The following is a 23487-nucleotide window of genomic DNA, read 5'->3' as shown; positions in this document are numbered from 1 at the left end:
CAAAATGGAAATAAAGAAATACAGAAAATGTGTCATAATTTGCAAAATGGACTTGATTAAATTTGATTTTAAAAATGACCAAAAGTGACATCGATTCTTAAAAACATATGTATGGAAAGTTTTTACATGCAACCTTGTAATGGTATTAAATTGTCACGTTGTTATGGTCAGTGAACCGATAGTCTGTGTTTCAAAGCTTCAAAGCTTGCAAACTATTGGTAATACAAAAACTTTGTGGTATCTGTTTCTTAAAATATATCCTTGATTTCTCATGTAAAGAGTTTATTTCTCTGTCTGGAAATCTGTACTAATCTGTCAAACCACATTTACACCACTGTAAATATGATAGTTGCGCATAAAAAAAGTCTACATGCTTTTAATATTACTTCAATAAAGATTAAGACATCTATTATGATTATAAAAATAAGAGAGTCGTCGTGTGATAGTGGCGTGGACTGCCAGTGAATAAAGAGATGCGTGCCAGTGAAAGCCTGGCTCTTCAGGGGTGAATCGGGGAGGGACCCCGGCATCAGTGGCTTTTAATAACACCAAGAGGTGCAAAACAAGTAGGTGTCGCACTGGGCACGCGCTCAAACCTCTTCAAGGGGATGGGTGGGTGTCAAACGCTGAGGAGCCAAATCAAAGGGCTTTTGGCCACATATATGTAGGTTTTATCTTGCACTTACCTATTTGCGAATTTTTGTGAATTGCTATTAGGTAACCGCAAACACCTATGTATTAATGTGTCTTTGACACATTTAACGATTCCTAATGGGGTTGCAATTGACATACCTATTTATTAGAACATTGGAATGTTGGGAGCTCAATTGAAAACAATGGAGTGCTCCGGGCTTATAATGGCTGGTATAAGCCTGGAGCACAAACATTCCAATGTTTCATTGTTCACAGCTCTGGCTGTGAACAAAGGCTTCAGGGAGCCTGAGGGGATTCCAATCCCCTTGTGCTCCCATAAGGCTTTGCTCTTTTTTGTTAGAACATTCTGCCCTCGTTGGCAGAATGTTCTAATAGCCTTATAGCCCTTCGTAGCTGGGCTATACCGGCTATTAAAGTCCCTCTCCCTTGTTAAAGTCCCTCGCCTTTGGCTCGGGCCTTTAAAGCTGGAGAGGGCCTTTAATAGCCGGTATAGCCCTCTACGGCGGGCTGTAAGGCTATAATACAATTTGTGCCCCATTGAGAATGTCTAAAAACACAGGCCTGCTGAGGACAGCAGACCACCATGTCTGTGTTTGCTTTTATTAAAGCAACTTCTTTTTTTTAAAAATGCAGACCGTTACCCTTAAAGGAAAATGGGAGGCATTTCAAAAACAAAAAGGAGACGTTTTCTTTTCTTTTTTAGGTCGAGCCTAGTGCCAGCGCGCATGCCCTGCTCGGCGAGACTTGTTGTGGTGGAGTAGCAAATAGAGGTAACTTTAAAGACACTCATTTTTCAGTTTTATACAGCGCAGCCTCGGAGCACTCTACATGAGCTCTACCACACAAGGACATATTCATGTTTTAAATCAAAGGATGTTGAGCCGGCATGAGGCTTGAAAATGCTCTCTCGGTCCGAAGGTCAGCAGCTCTAGCCTTCCGCCACAAGCTCACACACAATAACGGAAACCTTTTCAAACCGATATACAGCAAAGTCATAGTTGCTGCTTATTTATCTTATGCAATTTACAACCATTGACAAAGCCAGTAGTCCTGGCTTGTTGTAGGTGTAATGTTACTTGTTGTGTTATATATCTGGATGAATGGACAGAAGCAGCAAAATACCAGTCGGGCGGCACACTACGCCAAGCACAGATTTTTTGCTTAAGTGTTTAAGCCACGCCCTTAATGACATTGGCCACGCCCCTATGAGAGACACCCCAGTTTTTTCATCCCACTTAAAGCCCTGGTATCAAGTTTAATAGAGCGTGGAGAATCAGCGCTTCTTGGGGTTGCTGGGTGAATTCATAACATCCGTTTGCATTCACAAACACTCTCTTTTCATTTGCCCTTCCCTGTTTGCACATCTAACTTTCGCCCCCAAAATATTTACTTACTTTTTAATGACCATTCCGAATCAAGAGCACGTACGTCAACCCTCGCCCATACTTTTCCTCACTTTTGTCGTCGCCGCATTTGTATACTCATATATGTGTATTTTTCCTGATGTACAGTTTTCTGATTCCCTAAAAGGTCAACTGTATGTGCTTATCTTTTTTCCTCAAAGTTCTACATCGCTCAATACCCGAAAGGGTCATGTTCGCGTTTTATAAAGCTCATTAAATTAAATTAAAATTAAATTTGTAGGGCAGTTAACCTGGGCAAAGAGAAGCACCTGGTGTTATCTTTAATAACTGATCCGTTTGAGCTAGAAACAGGATCGCTTACCTGTGCTGCTTTTTGTATCATCTCAGCCGTGAGGGGAACGGCTTTCTCCTGGATGTGGAGGCGCTGCGGGAGGGAGCAGGACATCGCGATGCCGCCGTGAGGGGAACGGCTTCTTCAACCACAGCCCCCAGAATTCCCTGCTCGTCGCGGGCCGGCTGACGACATAGCCGCGACGCACCCTGCACCACTAAAGCGCTCCCGCCCCACGCAACGCGGGACGCGCTTACCTGTGCTGCTTTTTGTATTGTCTCAGCCGTGAGGGGAACGGCTTTCTCCTGGATGTGGAGGCGCTGCGGGAGGGAGCAGGATATCGCGATGCCGCCGTGAGGGGAACGGCTTCTTCAACCACAGCCCCCAGAATTCCCTGCTCGTCGCGGGCCGGCTGACGACATAGCCGCGACGCACCCTGCACCACTAAAGCGCTCACGCCCCACGCAATGCGGGACGCGCGCGGGCGGCGTCCGGGCGAAGCCTGGGCAAAGGGCGGGCCATCTGTGGCCGTCAGGGGCCAAAGGAGGCCGGGCTGGGCCTTGGATCTAACATTTATTTCTTGGCTAACGTAAGTCTATGCCCGTACCTTGTACAACTGGAACTGGAAAAACCTGGCATATTATTTGAAACTATTGAGTGATATACATGCCCATGTTATTTTTGTAGGGCGTAGATTTATTTGGTGCTAACTTATATTGGCAAACATTGTTGATCTGTGGGGGTACATTTGGAATGGCAAAACAAAGGGATGGTAAGGGGAAGGGGTAGCTGGCACTTTAGATGCCTTTTTATTAAGAGCTGAAACTGCCATAATTCATATAATAAAGCAAACAGAGCGTAGATTGTCCTTGGACTCACAAATGCTGCACATGCCCCATAATGGCAATAGTATCTCAAGTCCTAATATCATTGATTACTCTGCTAATAGGGGTTCAAAAATTAATGGGTGTATTTTATCATCGCCTAAATCACCAAGCATTCAGGAGATCCAAGATTCTTTAGATTCTTCCCCTGCCCCCATTGATAAACCCTGTGTAGTGACAAGGGCACAAAAAAAAAAGCAAATAAACGGAATTCGCCCTGTCCCGATTGTTAAAAAATGAAAGGGTCAAGTACTTAAAAAACCCCATAAACAGACACAGCACATACCAAGGCCTTCAGCAAGGAAGGCCACAAAGGAAACCCCAGATCCCTTAATCGAGTCGGCATCTGAGATAAGTAAAGATATAGTTGTTGAAGATACACAAACTATACCTATATTACCAACTATAATACATTGGCTTGGAGGTTTTTTTTTGGACTAAACTGGAAGCGGTAATCTGTTCTCACTTAAAACCGGTGCTTCAAAAATTGATGACCATTGATAACAGATTATCGCGCTTAGAGAACCAATATTCCAGTGCTTGTGTTTCACACCGCGAAATGAGATCCAGCACGAATAGACCTAAAGGAAACCCTGCTAGTGTGGATGCAGATAAATCAGATCCCCTGGGGAAAAATGTGCTACATGATGGGAACCGGAGGGGAAACTCTGGGAATGCAAGTCCCTATTTAAACACAACTCTGAAAACACCGGACGGCCGGACCAAGGATGGCCCCCAGGTCCCTAGTATTAATAAACCCATAAGGGATCAAAATATTCAAAATAAAGACACAGTAAACAGGGCCTCAGCTGTGGAACATCATCCACGCTACTCGTCCCAGAATAGCCCTGATTCGATTCTTAATCTACCCCCACAAACTACTCCTTATATCATCGTCCTAGCAAATGTCCCTCCTCTAGCTCCTGGAGAGAGCGAAGATTGGCCCTCTCTGAGGAATAAGTCCTTATATTTTATAAATGCCAAAACAGGTATAAACCAAAATTCCCTGTTTTCAGAACTTAAAATGGCTCGCAGGGTTAGATGGGTTGGCCCTGCTAAGAAAACAATGGAGGGAGACTGCATCGTCTTGACCTTCAGGCCCCCTGGTTTGGTAAGAGCCATAATTGACAGGGTGAATGAGCAGAATATGGACAAGTCCAGAGCTTTGATACTGCCTCTGGGGTTCTTTTATCGACATCTTATAGGGCGATCTGGCCAAATAGAATCTGTATCTCAAATAGGGCCAACGATATATCCATCGTTGCCCCCATGGTACCATTCAAATCGTTTTGATCCCTTGAGTACCTTGGCTGAAGTCGATTGACTTCAATTAGAGAGTGACGAGGAAAATGCTAACACAGAAATAACTCTCTCCCTCCCTGATTCCTTGACCAATAATAGTGATTTGCAGATGTCTTTTAATATTATTAATAAAACCCAGGGCTCATTGAAAGACAGCGAGGAGGATCGGAATATGGCGCAAGCCGAACATATAATGGAAAGGAATCAGTTGAGTAAATCTCCTAGTTTAGCAAATAGCCAGTCAGTTGGTGGTACCATCCATTTGATTTCGTGGAATGTAGCAGGCATCTCAAGTAAGCTATCGGACGAGGCTTGGATGGAATATATCAAATCCTTTAACATCATCTGTCTCCAAGAAACGTGGAGCAGAGAGGACCTTTTCTTAGATGGCTATAACACCCTGACTGTTGTTGCTGAACCGTCCGCCTCTGGAAGGGCAAAGGGTGGCTTAATGACTTCAATCTCAATATGTAATATGTCACTAAGGATAGAAAAAATATTCTCTCCTCCATGGTACCAACTGATTCTGTGCACTAATTTGACTGTTGTACCTTTGCTTATGATTAATTGGTATTATAACATCTTTGATACCCATACGTCTGTTATCATTGACTCTTTGCAGGTGGAAATTACTAAAGTGACTGAGAAAAATTCTCCCTTATGTATTATGTGCTATGCCCTTTTAGCCGGAGTCACGCCTGTGGGCTATCGGACATTGATGAACAACCTCTGGCGCATTTTAAGCACACTACACAGGGAGATGCATTAAATAACATCATTGTGGTAAACGACCTTCGCATACTTGATACCCCAACTGATATGTCAATGGTGCCCATTCCAACTTTTCAGGGGGCCAGAGGGTCCATGAGCACAATAGACTTTATTTTAATTTCTAGTCGCTATGCCCATCTAGTTGATGACTTTCGGGTAGAACCGAATCCCGTCAGTGATCACAATCCCCTCACCTTATCATTGAGCACAGCGACACCAAGGATAGGGCCCCTAGAACAACCAATGATATGTAATCACAACCAAGGGGTTAGAATAAAATGGGACAAGATCGATCCCAAAAAGATGGAGGAACGGATCCTTGAAGCTAATTCATTGGAAATATTGACATGTCTAACGGCCACTTCTGATCCAGAGAAGATAGTGCAATGTTTTGAGGCCCTCTGCAAGAGTGTGGCCACAAATCTACTCAAACCGGCCAAGAAAGGTGTCACCAAAGATAAGAAATGGTTTAATGGGGAATGTTCCAAAGCGCAAACAGCGCTGAGGACGGCTCTCCGTGTGGCACCGAGGGATAAAGATATGATCAGGAATGCAAGGCAAATGTACAGAAAGGCAGTCGAGAAGAGAAACATAGAACTGAAGGAGAAGGCCTGGGACGACTTGGAAAAAGCCAGTGACCTGCGAGTTAGTAGGTTGTTTTGGGAGGTCATAAACCGCCCACTTTTTATCAGTGAAGAGAGGTCTATGATATCGCATATACCCGGGGAGGCTTTGGAGACCCACTATTCATAGATATTTAACCCGAAGGGTATTTTATTACTAAATGACTGTGAGGATGATGTTCCTTTGAATATTGAGTCCTCGCGGCAGCTCAGCCTATCGCTTACCTTGGAGGAAGTGGAGGAGGCTTTGAGAAAAGGCATCGCTCTGCAGGCCCCAGGGCCAGATGCCGTACCACTGGATCTGTTTAAAAATAACCCTCAACGTTGGGCACCCCTCCTGTTAAATGTTTTTAGAGCGACTATTGTGGGACGTATTCCAGCATCTTGGAAAGAGGCGGTAATCGTCCCCATTTTTAAGAAGAGAGAAAAAAATGATCCCCGCTGCTATAGACCGATCTCCCTAATAGATGCCTCCTGTAAACTATTAGGGAGAGTAATATTGGCGCATTTGGAACCATAGGCGGATGCCTCTGGTATCATTGTGGACTCCCAATATGGTTTTAGGAGAGGCAGGGGACCACAGAACAGTGCCTTAATTTGGCCATGATCATGGGTAAGTACATGAAGGCCAGGGGTGTTTCAATCCACTTGGCCTTCATAGACTTAGCCATTGCATTCGACACTGTATGCAGGGGAAAAGCTCTGGTCGTTGATGGAGTCTATGGGATTCGAGGAGCCATTGGTCACCCTGTTGCGTAGACTGCATGCTGCAACTTCTGTTGCTGTACAATATGGCCCAGGCGGCGAGAAAACTGGGAAAATTGCCTTATCTGAAGGCGTCCGCCAGGGCTGCATCATGGCACCTTTTTTGTTTTTAATTTACACAAATGGTCTGGAACAGTTTTTATTGCAAAAATGTTTAGATTTTCCTAAGATAAATGGCAATTATGTACCGTTACTGTCATACGCGGATGATACCGTTTTGATGACTCTAACGGCAAATAGCATGCACAAATGCCTGGATGCATTTAATGAATTCATGTTGGGTCTAGATCTCAGGGTCAATTTTAATAAATCTTATCCTATGGTCTGTGGTCCAGGTAGAATTAAGACCTGTAAATATACCGGGGACAACATGGTCATTGAAAAAGTCACAAATGTAATTACTTCGGAAACCTTTTTAATAGAACACTGAATTGGGATGACTTGATAAAGACTCGGATTCAAAAAACAACTAGATCTGTAGAGGCCCTTTTCCGTTTCGCTAGCAAACTGGGGCAAAAACCAATAGGGGATTTGATGACTTTGTATAAATCAAAGTGTCTGCCTGTGGCGATTTAGGGGGCAGGGGTATGGGGATGCCATAAAAGTGAACAGATTCAAATCATGGAGAATAAATGTTTAAAGCGATTACTATCAATCCCCAATAGTTCTCCAAATATTTTCTGCCACACAGAGGTGGGTCTCCAACCTGTGAAGGACAGAATCCCTGTGTCCCCTTTACTCATGTGGGGAAAAATATGGACCTCTGAGGATTTGTCATTCTCAAAAGAAATTTTAAAGGATTGCATGAATCTTGACAAGGCCATGTCCATACCCTGGTTACGTTATGTAAAGGAAACTTTCTATAAAACAGGGCTAGAACGTTTTTTATGATAATCCGGCCTCCATTAATTTGAACATGAAGAAGGTTATCAACAATGCATATTGTACTGTTGTAGGATTGCATGGGCAAGAAACATTAACACCTAATCAAGTGGTTACATCACAACAACAGTTTTATTTGTCTTTTACCACACACATACAATGGCGTTTCTATTTGACTAGATTTCGGTTGAAAATATTGCACTTCTTGGCTGCTTTCCCAAAACAAGGGGGTTGGTGTGAGAGACTGCCCCCCCTTGCCCATGTAATAATGCAGCCCAACAATGCACAGTGCACTTTGTACTCTTCTGTTCACTTTACAAAGCCCCGAGAGATTGTTTTATCAAACCCCTCTTGAGGGACATTAGACCGTGTACATATATGGAAGGCTTGAGTCCCTGAGATCATTGTCAACTGCTGCTATATGTAGCTCTATGCTCAGTTTTATTAGATCTGCACTTTTGATTAGGAACCGTTATGGACTATGATTTTTTTTATTGATTTTATGTCTTTTTAACATGATATTTTGTATATTGTGTATTTTCCTTGTATGATCCTATTGTTTGATCATGAAATAATATTAGTGATCTGAAGATGAGAAATGTATTTTAATGCACTGCACTTTAGACTTTTCAGTGACCATGGGGGGTCTGCGTGAAAATTGTGAATATCATCTGTGAAATACCATTTGTGCTTTGAATGTATGATATTTGATATTTGACAACTTTATTGGTATACTTTTATGATTCTTTTTTTGAATCGAATAAAGTTATTTGAACTGAACCGAACTGAGCTAGAAACAATTTATTAGAAAATCTGAGAATTATGTAGCAGATGGACCTTTCAGCAAGTAAATCCTTAATTATGTGGAAAACATCATAACCACATAATTGCAGAATTCCAATTGCCTTGGCATACATGTTGCAGTATACCACCTTTCGGCCTTGGAAGAATGAAAAGGTGAGTCAGCCCTACTGTGAATGCAACAAGTTATTTGCAATGAAAGCCGGTCTACCCTACATAATTGTGAAAAAGAATGAAAACAAGGTGAATGTCACCGCTAGCAGTGCGTTGAAAGAGTTAAGTTTGCTCAGTGAGTGAGTGTCTCAGTTTCGTTTCTCAGTCCTCACTCGCAGGTGTTTTTTTCCACCTTTGCCACACCCAGGAGCTGCAGCGGACATCTTCACAGACACGCACATCGCTTCTCTGGCAGAAGTGTCCCTTCCAGGCTTCCATCGAGTGACCATGGGCAAAGACGAGGACGTCTGGGACTACTGCTTCAGGGACTTGATGTTTCGAGAGAAGCCAAGAGATGAGTGGTCCCTGGTGTGGGAGACCCGCACTTCCGCCGGAAGTGACTGGAAGTGGTGCAATCAGCAGGCCTTTGGCAGGTGAGAGAGAGGGGGGGGGGGGTAACCAGTGCTGACTGGGGTCTCTCTGTACATCTATAACAACCGATTGCATTCGCAAACATTCTCTATTTACTTTCCCTTCCTTGTTTGCACCCCCGACTACAAACCCCAGAATGTTTGGAGTGAGTGAGTGTGCACAGTGGGTGAAAAAAGGCCCAAAGTGCGACCGACAGCTTTTGGGGGTTGAGGATAGAGGTGGGTGAGCCAGAGAGACAGCTCATGGGAAGGTGTATGAGTCGAAATACGACCTGAGGCCCCACCCACACCACAAAAAAAGAAAAAAAAGAAAAAATCAGCATGAGAACCATACAATTTTTTTTTTGTAAGTGACAGTAGGTTCTGCAAAAAATAGCAGCCACGCCGATCTGGCCAAAAAATTCACTCTTCACTCTTTGCCGTTCTATATCTTTAACTAATCCCCCCCCCCCCCCCCACACACACACTTCTCCCCATCTTCCTGCTGTGAGAACCTCTGGTATTTGTATGCTTTTTTAGTTTTAATACAATGCTGGCTTTCACAGCTCCTGAAAACCAGGATTGTGTTAACACTCTATGAAACACGACACTTGCACATTGTCTGTGGGTCGGAGATGCCACAAGACAACGCTCCAGTTGTAACAGAATGATGACGTCACATCCTCTGACAGCTGTGACCCCCCTCTCTATTTATGTGGAAAAAATGGAAATACGTAAAAAGTTCAGATATAACTTTCTGGCAGACGCCCCACCAGAGAAACTGTAGGGCTCAAACAGTACACCAAGAAAGCCATGACTTGCGTAGATTTCAGACTTGTACTACTGACAGTTAAAGTTATTTTTTTTCTAGAACCAAGCCAAACCTGGTGCAGGTAAGTTAAATAAATGCTTTGCAAACCCACTTCTCTCCCTCCGCTATCCTTCTCTATCCAAATAACTGACAAACATCCACCACTCAAATTACTTTTCTATTCTCACTATACTAATTCAACACTAATCCTTAAATTGATTCTGGAGTACCTTGCTAATCACCGAATAAAAAAGCGCTTTAACACCCCATCAGAGGTAACAAGCGCTATATAAATGCAAACCTTTTCCATCTTCTATCCCTCCTCAACCCTTCTCAATCCAAATAACTAACTAACATATCCACCACTCAAATTACTTTCATATTTCAATATACTATTTCACCACTAATCCTTACGGGTTCTGGAGTTTCGTGCTACTTGCTAAGAAAATGCTTCAACACTCCATTAGGGGTAGCAAGCGCTATATAAATGTTAACCTTTCTCCCCCTTCTCTCCCTTTTTTGTTTATTTAAGATTTAAGACAAAATCCTAACTTAAGTCTGTCTTAAGACAAATTTAAGACAAAATCCTAACTTCTGTGAATACCAAAAGTAGTAAGTTTAGGATTTTGTCTTAAGTTAGTTCTGTGAATCGGCCCATAACGAGGCTCCAGAATGGGTGCTGGTGAGCGTGAGCGGACTTTGGCGTCCCCTAGTGTGATTTCTGACGCTATAAGAACTTCTGATGAGATTTTATAACGCGGGCGGCTGCAGTCAGAGGGCTGCTTCCCAAGAATATTTTCTACTCAGAGGGCAGCAAAATCTACTCAAATACTATGGTGCCATTTGTGCTGATTTTTCTGCACAGAGCGGGATACCGGCACTAAATTGCAGCGCGGACGGCACAATGTGCATTTTCAGCTCCTCGGCAGCACTCCGCGGAATCTGGAGGAGTTTTTATGAAACACAGTGGAATTCCCCAGAGTGAAATTATGTGTCTTCTGCCCAGCCCTAATCCCAAGTGAGTGGCACACAAATTTGGCAATTTTCTCAGAGATAAATATCAGATTTTGATGATTTTAGTTTTTTCCGGAATGGCCAGCAGTTGGCACTTTCATAAGCATTTTAATAACATCATTTGTCTTCATTTTCTTTTATTTATGTCAATGTTTTAAAGCACACAGGTACCCATATACAAATGTATTGATCAGTAACCTGCAGATATGATAGCATAAAAGCACTCATTAGTTTAATTAAAATTAATATGTAAAAAACAATAATAAAGAAGTGATTTTAAAATATTATAAAATATATACAAAGTTTTTTGAAAAAATCCGTTAAAGTATAAGTTTTGGTTAAGGGGATGTATAATATTATAATATTATCATCTATATTGTTAGAGATATTTAATCACCAATAAAGTTAAAGATATTAATTGGAACATTAGAGCTATGTGTACTCATTTAAGCATGGCAATTCTATTGCTTTGCTTAATAATCGACTACGATCACTTTATATTATTTTAAAATTCTTTTCAAGAGAATTCTTCTTGTACTTGCTGTTTTAAGTAAATTTTTCAAAGAAAAAGGCCAGCTTGTGTTGTTTATTCCTGGTATTAGCAGGCTTGATATGAAAATAATGATAAGAATAGTTGTCAAGCAAGAAACATAGTGGAACCCATTTTTGTAACCTTGACATTTACAGCTCATCTGAACACATCATTATTAACCCGTTGGCTGCGTTTAACATTCAGCTCCAGTGCTGAACGTTCTAAAAACGTGTGGGGCAGCGTCGGCCAACGGACGTGCGCAGCACTACCAAGGTAGTGCTCGTGACGACCGTTGGCCGACGGCAGCAGCCAACGGGTTAAAATCTCTGACTGCAGGTTGACTGGTTGTAAGACAAACTATCACGCACAAAAATATAGAGGCTCTATAGAAAAGTGAACCAGGAGCTTTGAGGTCCAACACACGTGCTCCTTGTGTCAATTAGGTATCAGAAAAGGGTGTGCAGTTCCTTGAACACAAAAGTGAGAGTCTATAGCTTCCAGGAAGGGGAATATGCTCCAATAAGACCAAGGGCCTTCACACACGCTGAAGGTGTCATGCTTCATCATTGGGCTTGCTCCTCGTCGGGCTGGTGCTGCAATACCCGACGGGCACCCACTAGCGTCTCTTTTGCCGGGAATCTTTTTGTAGCTGTCAGGTGAATTGGGGGTGCGTGGGCTTGAATGGTGTATGTAGGGTGGTGGTGAAGTGATAGGCTAAAATAGGTGTTGTGATGTTCTGAGACACAATATTTTAATGGAGGAGTTCACTACCCTATGTTAAAATATTTTTGTGCTGACTTTTGATATTATGGTCCTAGTTAGCAAAGTGAGTATGAAAATGGTGGACATGATTCGTGCCATGGTATGTCAGGAGGATCAAATTGCGATTCTTCAGGACCTTAAGTGCAAACCTACTCAATGCTGTCACTGCGTTAATGAAGTTATAGTGCTCTGATGAAGGTAAACAGTCACACAGGGAATCAAAGGATATAATTATGTACCTTCGATAAATATTAAATAAACCTGGAACACAAAAAGTCGACATACATGACATGGAAGCAGATTATGCTCACAACAACAAGACAGATTAATTATATATGGCATGCGAGCAAATTGATATCTGCATGCCCCACGTAACATGAACAAAATACCACCATCTGTACGTAGCTCAGTGATAGTGATTCTCATAACATGAGCTAAGTACAACATCATGGTCACTTACCCGAGTCGGGTAGTAACTACCGCCCCTTTAGGAAATGGCAAAGAAGAACGCCTATTAGCGTCCTAAGCAAAAAAGGTTCAGAGCTAAGACCATTCCGGTCAACGTGTCTTACCGCGAGTTAAGAAGTGTTCTTGTTGTTCGGTCCTCATACTTACTCATAGGCTTTGTGGTGTCTGCCGTGAGACCTACCCACAAGCTACCCACATCGCAGCTCGCTCCTTACATTTTTCTCTCTGCATCTTCTTTGTTCAGTGTTCCCATAGTTCTACATTGGACACATGCAGGACTTGTACGTGTACAACATTGGCAACCATCTTGAGTTTGGCAAAAGACGCATTCATGCTTCAAAGATACTGTGTATCGGCGAAATTAATCCGTTGGACAGCTATCACATTTACGGATTCCATTGAGTGTCACTTGCTGTGCTCAAAATTTCACACGGTACATCCTGTTCAACGTTGTTGTACATTGAAGCCTACACGCATTCCAAAGTTACTGGGTGTCAGCGAAATTGTTTCGTCAGGCAACTGTGTTTTTTTAAAATACTTTTGCGTATCACTTGCAGTTATTTGCACACCATCTTGGCAGCGTTCCAGGATTTTGGTGGTACGCACTCCTGCTTCATTACGCTGACATGCACACCAAACATAACAGGCTTTAATGGTTTCTGAGATTTGTATTTATATTGTTTTTCTTTTTCTTTCTTCTCCTCATTACAACTTATATTCTCTCACTTCTTGTTATCATTACATTGTGCATTATACAGGTATTGGCATCAGGGGTTGTCTAAATCTTACTCCACTCAACCTTCCTCTGGTGAAAATGCACTCATGTGGCAAGAATGGAAAGGGTATTTTTTAAATTATATCTCTACTCTGGATGAAGATGTTGATTTCACCCCTGAAAAGAAGACGAGCATTTTGTTACACTCCTTAGGACCCGTTGGGTTAAAGGTGTCAAATCATATTGCATAGAAACCATGGGATGGGGGCGATGTTTTCTTATGCGCTATGGAAGATCTTGATGTGTATTATGCCCCTATTGTTTGTGTGGGAATTGATAGATATAAATTCTACCACAGAAAACAACTAAAAAAACAAAACTGTAGAGGAATATGTTTCTTCCCTAAAAAAATTAGCATTAATCTGACCTTTTGGGGTTTTACATGATGAGCTCATCAGAGACCAAATAGTTATGCATGCAGCTAATTCCAGCATAGAAGAGATTCTATGGGTCACAGTGAATCACCTCTTCAGGACGCAGTAGAAACTGTTAAACGTGCAGACCTTACAGGGAGATGTGCTAAGGCTGTTTTAGCTGACACCAAGAAAACAAGTGAGTCAGGAGAGTAAGCATGTTGTGAATAAAATTAAGTCTAGCAAGAAATGTGATAGTGCACGAGACAAGAAGCCAAAACCCACATATAAAAAGAAAGAATCTCAGTATAGTAGTGAGATCACGTGTTACAGATAAGGACATTTTGCCAATAAAAAATAAATGTCCAGCTCGGAATCAAAGACGTTCGGGGTCCGGAATCATGGGCCATTTTCAAAAGGTATATAAGAAGAAGCAGAATAGATACACAGCAGTCATGTTTTTAGAAGAAAACTCTGATTCTGAATGTCAAGACAGTGAAAGGGATCACACCAACATGCACGTTTTAAGTGTGGATTCTGAGTATGATGTACTGAAATGTCCTAGGTGATAGGAAAGAACCTAAGTGTGATATTAGTCAAAAATTAAATACATTAGTCAGCAGCCGCCGTCATATCGTACTGAGTCTATGTTATGAGGTGACATGAGCAGTGAAAGGCACAAAAAGGAGGATAAAGTCCAACCCCTTTACACAAATCTGTACATCAAAAGGGTAGGTATCATCTAATCCTATCCTGTTTCCTTTCTGTCTGCATAACACCAAGGAAGAAAAAAAGTAAAATAGAAAAAAAAATTTCTTTTATAACAACAGACCATAATCTCCTATAAAGAAATATAATAAAAATACAGATACCAATATGAACCCTGATGTTTAGACCAGAAATGTACAGTCCGTAATGCAGGTCAGCCTATATGTACGTGCATTTCCTCATCTTGATTGAGTCCTTTTGGATCGAGACTGTTTAACAAAAAGATGTACGCAGATTCCAATCTCTGCAGGGCACGTTCTCTGTCCCCGCCTCGTTTGTCCAGTATAATCCTCTCAGTTCCAAAAATGAAATTCCATCAGTTTCCCGTGAATGAAATAATCTCGCAACGATATATAAAAATGTACAAAAATTGCAATAAATACTGTTAAACAAACATTGCATAAACTCTGTTTTCTGCAAGGGCTTAAATTACAAATCTCACTCCATCCAAATAAACAGAAGGGTAGGTTTTGGACTTCAGAGGGATTATATTTACTATTACCACTCCAGTCTAATAAACAGTAGAGAAAGTGTTAGTCTCCGGTAGGGTTACATTTACTATTTTCACTCCAGTCCAAGCAATAGAAGACAAAATGTTGGGCTTTGGCGGGACTACAAAGAGCCTTCCACCGCTTCATCCTATTATACAAAACATGTAAATACCTAATATCATATTAAAAGAATTAGAGTATGAATAGAAAAATACTTATTACAAAGTATTAAACAAATTAAAAAATATATTAAAAAAATACAAATGTATTGAATAATTAAAAATGAAATAAAGTACTTAATATGCCCACCATAAAATAATTATTGATTTATCCATCAAACATGATAAACAATTAACTAAAAATATATTATAATTTCGATCACTTTGATAACTTCCTACCCTATTCACCTACAGAACCTACTAAAATATAAATAACTTACAGAAATAGGAGCATTTAAATATACTCTAAAGATTTATAAAATAATATGTAAATAAAACAAGTAAGAAATAAAACAAAAAAACATTTTACATAAATGATACATTACACCAGCAATATTCAATCATTTGAATTTTAATTTACTTCCCAACTTATTCCCCTACAAAATCAGCAACCCACTTCCAAAACCAACATCATTGACAAACAATTTAAATATAAATTATAAATAAAAAATGAAACTTAAGTAAATAAAAAACAAACAAATAAATAAATAACAATGTCTTTACAACTATATTTATGCAAACCATTTTAAATGAAACAATTAAAAAATATTATTTTCCACAAAAAAAATATTCTTGACAATGATACTGTGTGACACCATATTTTGTACTAAAGATATTCTGTATATTTCGGTTTTGTGACTCAATATTTTGTGCAATCACCAGGTTAATTACAGATCATAGCTCTAGAAACTTAGTGCCCTGAGCCAACCAACTGTCCCTGTCATTGACCTGAATATTAAAAAACATAACAAATTGAACCTTGGCATGTCTATGATGCAGACAGGGTACAAAGATCCTACGGTGTGGTATATTTCCTATCAGGGGAAAGAAATTGAAGAGTATTAAAGGGATGTGGTACAGAGTATTTATGGATTGGCAGAGTGCAGACTCTGCACTGTATGTCATTACGCTTAGCGCTATTGCTCTTTCAGGACCAAGTAACTTGTTCTACCTTTTCCACCCGCAGGTTCTGCTGCTCTAGCTGTGGCCACGCCTGGGCATCGGTGCATGTACCGATCTTCTTCCATATGAAACTGGAAAAGAAGAGAAGACAAGGGACTGTGATAATGAATATCTTCAGGCAGAAGTGTAACCGCTGCAGTGCAGGAATTTATGAAGAACCAGAGTTTACTGAGGAGAACATCAACATCATCTTAAACAACCTGCTGATCTCCATCCGGAAGTTTTGCTACGGCGAGATTGTGAATGACGAGCCGCAGCACACCTTTGTGTATGGAAGCCTCCATGGGCCACACCAGCCTGAGAACTGTGAGGCCTGCCGGTTGGGGATCTGTCCATGGACTACAAGTGGCAAGAGGTCATCTAGGAAGACATCTCCTGCCACGGGATATTCTGTGCAGTTCACTAAAGAGTCGGCTCTGCCCGTTAGTATCACCATCCCTGAGTCTTACACCCAAAAGAACGAAGACCAGTCTGTTTGTGACTCTTGTTGGTGCAAGTGCTGTTGCTTTTGCTGCCTGCCTCTTGCTATACTGTTACTCATAATATTTGTTTTGTACACACTAAAGTAGAAAACATGGGCCTCATTTACTAAGACGTTCCTTGGATAACAACAGTCTTACGTAAATTAGGCTGAAGTACTTCAGACTTCAGTTTTTCTGGATTATTGACGGTTTACGTCTCTGTTAAACTTGCAGACAGTCATCTCAGGACTGTCTTATGGTCTGAGGGAACTTCTTTTTATTTATTGATAGAATTGGCTTGCATGTTTTACCTTGGGTTAATGGGTGGGTGGCATACTAAGGCAATGTCACACAGATGAGCTACAGTAAAACGTAACTCCTGATAACTCTCAAGCTCTGCAAAGACTCCAAGGCACTGCAAAAAAGAGAATTAAGTCATTAGGACAGTGCCAAGTTTTTCAGGGTGTTGTAAATTTGTTTGACACTCATTTTCAGCCTTGTAAATGAGATGGTCCTCTGCCTGGTGCACCATGGGTATTTGGCCATGTTTGGCCATGTGTGATGCCATCATCACTTTCAGAGCATCATTTATGGAATTTCCACTCTTCGATGGCGATTGAATGCATTGCCGCTGGCTGACACCGATATTTGCATTGGGAATTTTTGCTGTAGATTGACACGTTGGGACATTGTCATGTCTTGGTGGCGATGGTCTTTCTAGCTCATTTTCAGATAGCAGCGACGTACTAGTCGATGGTACAGATTGCTGTGAGTCAATCTTGTGATATCCCAGGTGGATCCTTTTCTAAAAGAAAAATGTTGTGTGTCGTGAAAATCCACTCTCATGTATCTAATTTAGATTTGCTTTTTAAAAAATGGTCCTATTGTTTGCAAAATAGATTTGGATACATTAGATTGCAAAACCAAGAGTGAGATATGCTCTTAAAACATTTTATGGAAAGTCTTCATATGCAATTTTATAATGGTATTAAATTGTCATGTTGTTATGATCAATGAACCAGTAGACTGTGCTTTAAAGTTTCATCGCTTGCCAACTATTGATGACATTTAAAAAAAACAAAAAAAAAAAACACCTGTGAGAATGTTCTAAGAGCTGCTTTAGAACTGCCTCTAAAAAACAGTTTCATTTCAAACAATTTGTGTGACAAAAAGTATTTTAAAATTACAATACAGAGAAACCGTTTAATAGGAAAAATAACGTAACACCCCCACTGCAAAAACATCTATCAAACAGATCCAGCGTTGAAGAGCGAACTTTAAAACTACTTAAAACATAAACCGCTCCAAAGACAAATGCGAAATTAGGTGGTTAAACAGCGCGTGATCGAAAATTGCAGATTAATTTTTCCCACCAAATACCTAAAAACTGACAGTAGTTTACGCCTGACTCAGGTTTACAAATAGTGCACAAATGTCACACATTTTTACCCACACACATTTTGCCTAGTAATACTTGGAGACATAAATTTGGAAAAAAATAAAATATTCAGAGATTGGAAGCTCAGAAGGGGGAGGGAGGTGTTACCTTCATCCCTCAGCAGGAAGTAGAAAACAGAGAACAGGAGGTAGTACGGCAACTGGTAGATACCACACCCATTGGTTTAGGGAATTATCGGGTGCGATATTACTGCCCCTCATTACAGTGCTTAATTAAAAAAAAAAATCAGTGTTGGGGCACTCATCATGAGTTCACTGAAGCCTGCACCACCCATTGCCCCTGTTAACGCTGCCAACGACAGAATCAACACAATCTACTATCCATCGCACTCCTACAAGTGTGACAATTCAGACTATTCCAGGCCCCCAAAGCTATAAGAAGGGGCATCAGGTATCAGTCATTTGCAATGCATAGTGAATTAATAAACAACTGTTGTTGTGATAATCTTCTAAATTAGATGGACAGCGCCATCATGTGGCAGACTGACATAAGTGCCGGTGTTGGCAATTAAGTGCTTGTGCTGAGCACTGGAAACCAGCGGCTCAAATTAAGCACTGCTCTCATAACAGGTCACTCGCTTTGAAGTCATATGTGATAAGAACAACAGACCTCTGCCATTGTTTACAAATGGGTGGGAATCTGCATGGTGCAGTGGTAAAACCACCTGTCCCACTGAAACGGCCGATTACGAGTTAGGTGGAGTGATGTTTATGGGGGAAAGTGGACCATCTCGTTCTGAGTCGCAGGGTCTAAATCCACCACCGGTGTCTCCCTTGGTGTTACCATGCACAGATTCCTTCTGCTACTAGCAGTTTCCAATTAGCATGGCAGAGGGGAGGAATTATCGGCTACAACCAGAGGTTCTGTACTGATATTCTGAGCTGCCTGCTCTGTATTACTCATGATCAACCTCAACATGTTCTGTCCTCCCTCCCCACAAACCCTGGAGTTCGAAATCTGGATTCAGCCGGATCCCACACAGGGAGTAGTGGTCTAAACAAAGCGCCTTGTGTTTGAGGTGCTCTTTCTGCAATAATGTCCTCAGTTGAAGGAGTCACTGCCTCTTCTAGTGGCGAGGGCCGCAAATTTGGCAAATTTGTGGTTTAAATGTCTCCTTCACGAAGCTTCATCAGCAAAATATGGTGCTACAAGAAATGTAGGGGCAGATTTACAAAGATGTCATGCAACGCAGCGCAGCAAGCAAAGCTGCTGGAGAATTCTTCCACAAGCGAGTTTCTGGAGCTTTTATCCAACATTCCTGCTTTTTGTTGGACTTTTCTCAGCTCGGTTCTTAGCCTCGCCGCCTTGTGAAGCGAGTAAAGACTAAAAGAGTACGTTGACAAATCCATCTTTGCAAATTGTGCGTGCACACACGCTCACACACACATGCACGCATGCTCACGCAAGCACACATACACACACAACACACACCACACACACAACACACACACGTAAAAGCACTGCTCAGAATCCTACGTCTGGTGCGCTTAGAGGTCGGCACACCTAATACCATGGCTGCATAGTCTTGAGTCGACTCAGGGGCCGATTCCGATCCTGGAAAAACGCTGTACAACTCGTGGTATGGAGCATTTTCCCCATACAACTCATACTTGTAAGGAGGCCCCTACAACCTAGGAAGTACGATCCATACAAATAGACGCACTCCATACAAATTGTAAAAAAGACCATACACGTATATACAAGCTATTCCGATCCGGATTGCTCTGTACGCGACGTTCCCATGTATTCCCGGCAGCAGTTTACAACTGGGCAAGTACGATTCGTACAAACGGCACTCCGCACGGCTTTTTTTTTATAAGAGCCAAAAAGTGCCGGAAAAACCTTGTACGCCTCGAAAACAGTACGAGACAGACCCCCTCATGTACGCGTCGTACACCGCATGAATACAGGGGTACGGTGCGTATGTACGGTGCATACGGATGACACGGAAAGTGGGGTACGGTGCGAACATACGCGATGAAGGTGTACTGGTCGTGTACGCACCGTACAAACACCGTACCCTAAAATCGCGTATGTGCACACCGTACCCCAAAATCGCATACATACGCACCATACCCCAAAATCGCATATGTACGCACTGTACCCCAAAATCGCGTACGTACGTTGCGTACATGCGCGATGTTGGGGTACGCACCATACACATGCCTCGCATGTGGGGGGACCCCTGTACACCTCATACCCCTATACAACCCGTACCCCGGTATGAGTCGTACCCCCAGAACGAGTCTTACCAGGGTAGGGGGCGTATAGGGGTTCGCTTCGTTGCCCGGTACGAGTCATTCCCCGTATACAAGCCATTTTCCATACAAATCGTATGCTGACAACCCGGTACGAATCGTACTTGACGGGTTGGACAGCCTTTTTACAAATTGTATGGTCTTTTTTACAAGTCCGTGTCGTACAGCTTTTCCCGATCCGATTTGTAAGGAGCGGGCTGATCTGTAAGTATTTTTCCGGTACGAATCGTACTACACGGGTTGGAAGGGACTTTTACAATTTGTATGGAAAAAAATACAAATTCTATTTGTATGGAAAATAAAAATCCAGGATCAGAATCGGCCCCCTAGTGTCTCTTTCTTCCCCTACCAGACACTCCCTGCTCCTTCATTTCACTCCCGCAGGTTCCTGCTTTCTCCCTTTGAGACGGTTTTCCTGACTTTCTCTTCAGGGCCGACTGCCAGAGCGGGCACCTGATGTTTCCCCGGTGGGCCGCCAGGGTGGGGGCTGGTTTTGTGCCCCTGGGGGCTCTTTTTGTTACCGGAGGTTGACAATATCGGCTCCCTGTAACAAAATCGGCCGAAACCGGCCCTCACAAACTGCTTGGCTGCACCCCCACAGTTCTCCCCGGGGGGCCGGCCGAGCAGTTTGCCAGGGCCGGCTTCGGTTCCCAGTCCGGCCCTGTTTCTCTTGCTACTTCTTTCTTCTTAGCGCGTTTCTCTCTTGCTCGTGGTCAGTGTTTGATGAGGAAAAATAAGGACCAGTCCTCACAAATGAGTGACTGTGGGCCCCACAGGCAAGCACCAGCTGAAATTAAGCACTGCACCCACAAGCACAGATATGTGCAGGCAGCGGCACACACACACACACACACACACACACACACACACACACACGTGTAAAACAACCCCATGGGTACACAGCTGCAAAGACCCACCGCCTGCACACACACCCAAATGCACACACGTGCATATCCATATGAGCACAGTACATATGACCATAGAAGTCGACATGCAAGCACATTTGGACACACACAAAAACACACACACACTCAAGACATGCAAACGCGGCATGCAGACTCAATGGAACGTAGTTCATTCATCTATTATGCTATGAAACTGAGCGTGCACAATGGAACATTTATTTTATCTTTATATATGATGTTTTATAGTTGGTAAAAGTCTTGTATAACTGATTTCCAAGTTACTAATACCTTTTGCTTTTGTTGCGCATATACTTTATTTCTAAATCTGTTCATCTGTTTGTGAAAATATATCATTAATTTCTGCTGTAAAGTGTTTATTTCTCTGTCTGGAAATCTGCATAATCTGTTAAACGAGATTGTGTAAATATATGTTCTCAGGTAAAGAGTTTATTTCTCTGCCTGGAAATATTTTGCGAATCTGTCAAACCTTATTGACACCACTGTAAATATGATATTTGAGCATAATAAAAAGCCTTCAATATTACTTTAGTTGAGTTTCAGAAATGTATCAGAGAGTCGTCGTGTGATAGTGGCGTGGACCGCCAGTGAACGCACAGATGTGTGCCAGTGAAAGGCCGGCTCTTCAGGGGGGCCATGGAGGGACCCCGGCAGCGGTGGCTTGTAACAACACCAAGAGCTGCAACAACAAGGTGGGGGCGCACTGGGCGCGCGCTCGAACCTCTCCAGGGGGATGGGTGGACGTCAAACGCTGAGGAGTTAAATCGAAGGGACTTTATTCAGACCCTTGTGTGTGCAGGAATGGGGATTCCAAATCAGACACTTTTTTAAACATATGTTTATTGGCATTTATAATACACGATATACTCGAATCTCAAAATATCAGCCTGTATTTATCATTACAAAAAAACACTTGGCTTATCCAGGAGAGCCAGCAGATGTACAATCAAAGGTCACATAAATGCAATCATCTGTGATAAGCTTGTGTCAAAGGGACGAACAACTTTAGGGCATATATACAAGAAACTGACGGAGCGCGGTATTACGCCAAAAGTGGTAACGCTGAGCTCCGACAGTTTAAAAAAGCAGTGATCCGCCCTATTCACAAGAATGCGGCGCACACTTGCCTTACCCTACCGCAAAAATGTTGCAAGAGTGCCTTCACGGCAGGGGCCATTGCTTATATGCAGGAAGGTACGCCTTACGGCACATAAACAATCTTTACAGGCGATTTTCTGTTTCCGTGTGTGCTGGACACGTGGAAAGAGCAAACTATAAGAAGAAATTTAAAAAAATCCTCGTATCCCCTGCTTAAGACCAGGAATTCCTTGGCGGTATTTTAGGTGCTGCCCCATACCTTGTAAATATATGGTAGCGTCAAAAAGCAATGGGTGTTGCAGGAGGTTGCCCTTTCACGCTAAGTGCTGCGTGAATAGGGGCATTATTTACAAGGCAGCGTGGCTTAACGCCGCCTTGTAAATAAGGCAAAGGATTTAACGCCACCAGAACATCGTTAACAGTGACATTTTGGTGGTGTTAACTCCTTGTAAATATGCCCCTTCATAATCTAGCACAGATCGATATTCAGAACAATCTCCTGTTCTCCCCAATTCGTGTCTCCTCCAGTTTGTGACCTAAAACACAGAATTTGCAAGGCTTCGAAAGAGTACCCAGGGGCGGCCTTAGGCACTACGCCAATATATATCCTTAATATAATAATCCTCTGAGGATGGATACATATTTGCGTTGCGGCCCCTGGCAGTGTTTTGGTGGCCTCCGGCTCTGTTCCACTTCCAAATACCCTGACCCCCCCTCTTCACTGGCCTCCGCGCCCCGCCCCGCCCCACCCAGACCCCCTCTTCCGGGGCCCCCTACCTACGCTCCCTGCCTAGGGCCGCCATGAGCCTAGAGCCGACCCTGGAGTACCTGGTTCTTCCAAGCCTCACTGTTAGGTTGAGTAGACATCAGGAGTAAGGGAGAGGGGAATGGCAGAACCGTCTCAGGGGTCGCACAGGCCGATCTACAAAAAGGAAGGCAAATTAACGGAAAGGGAGAGGGAGAATACCCTGACGGAAACCTATGGGAGACCCCCATCTGTAAAAGCAGGAAACAGGAACTCTGGGGAAGGGGGAAGGGGGAGGGGACACATGACAAGCAGCGCTACCACCCAAAGGAGGGGACAGGGGCAACCAAAGGGCGCAGCAGACCGCTACCTCTAGGACCTTTTCCCTTCTACTTCAGTGTCTACTGAGAAGTCCTTCCAGTCACTCTAACCCCATCCACTCCAGCCT

The 23487-nt window shown here is 42.6% G+C and overlaps 1 protein-coding gene across 1 annotated transcript in view; it reads left to right on the top strand.

Moving 5' to 3' along the window:
- The first annotated feature begins 5609 nt into the window (after positions 1–5609).
- LOC144792116 (uncharacterized) overlaps positions 5610–23487 on the top strand; it is a 35621-nt gene continuing 17743 nt past the window's right edge. The window contains exons 1-2 of the mRNA XM_078666993.1: positions 5610–5955; positions 8697–8964. Of these exons, the coding sequence (XP_078523119.1) occupies positions 5610–5955; positions 8697–8964 (614 nt within the window). The remainder of the gene's footprint in view (positions 5956–8696; positions 8965–23487) is intronic.

Source organism: Lissotriton helveticus, chromosome 11 (genome assembly GCF_964261635.1).
Source record: "Lissotriton helveticus chromosome 11, aLisHel1.1, whole genome shotgun sequence".
Lineage (NCBI taxonomy): Eukaryota > Metazoa > Chordata > Amphibia > Caudata > Salamandridae > Lissotriton > Lissotriton helveticus.
The sequence above is the reverse complement of the archived record's forward strand: the minus strand, read 5'-3'. Positions and strand labels throughout refer to the sequence as shown.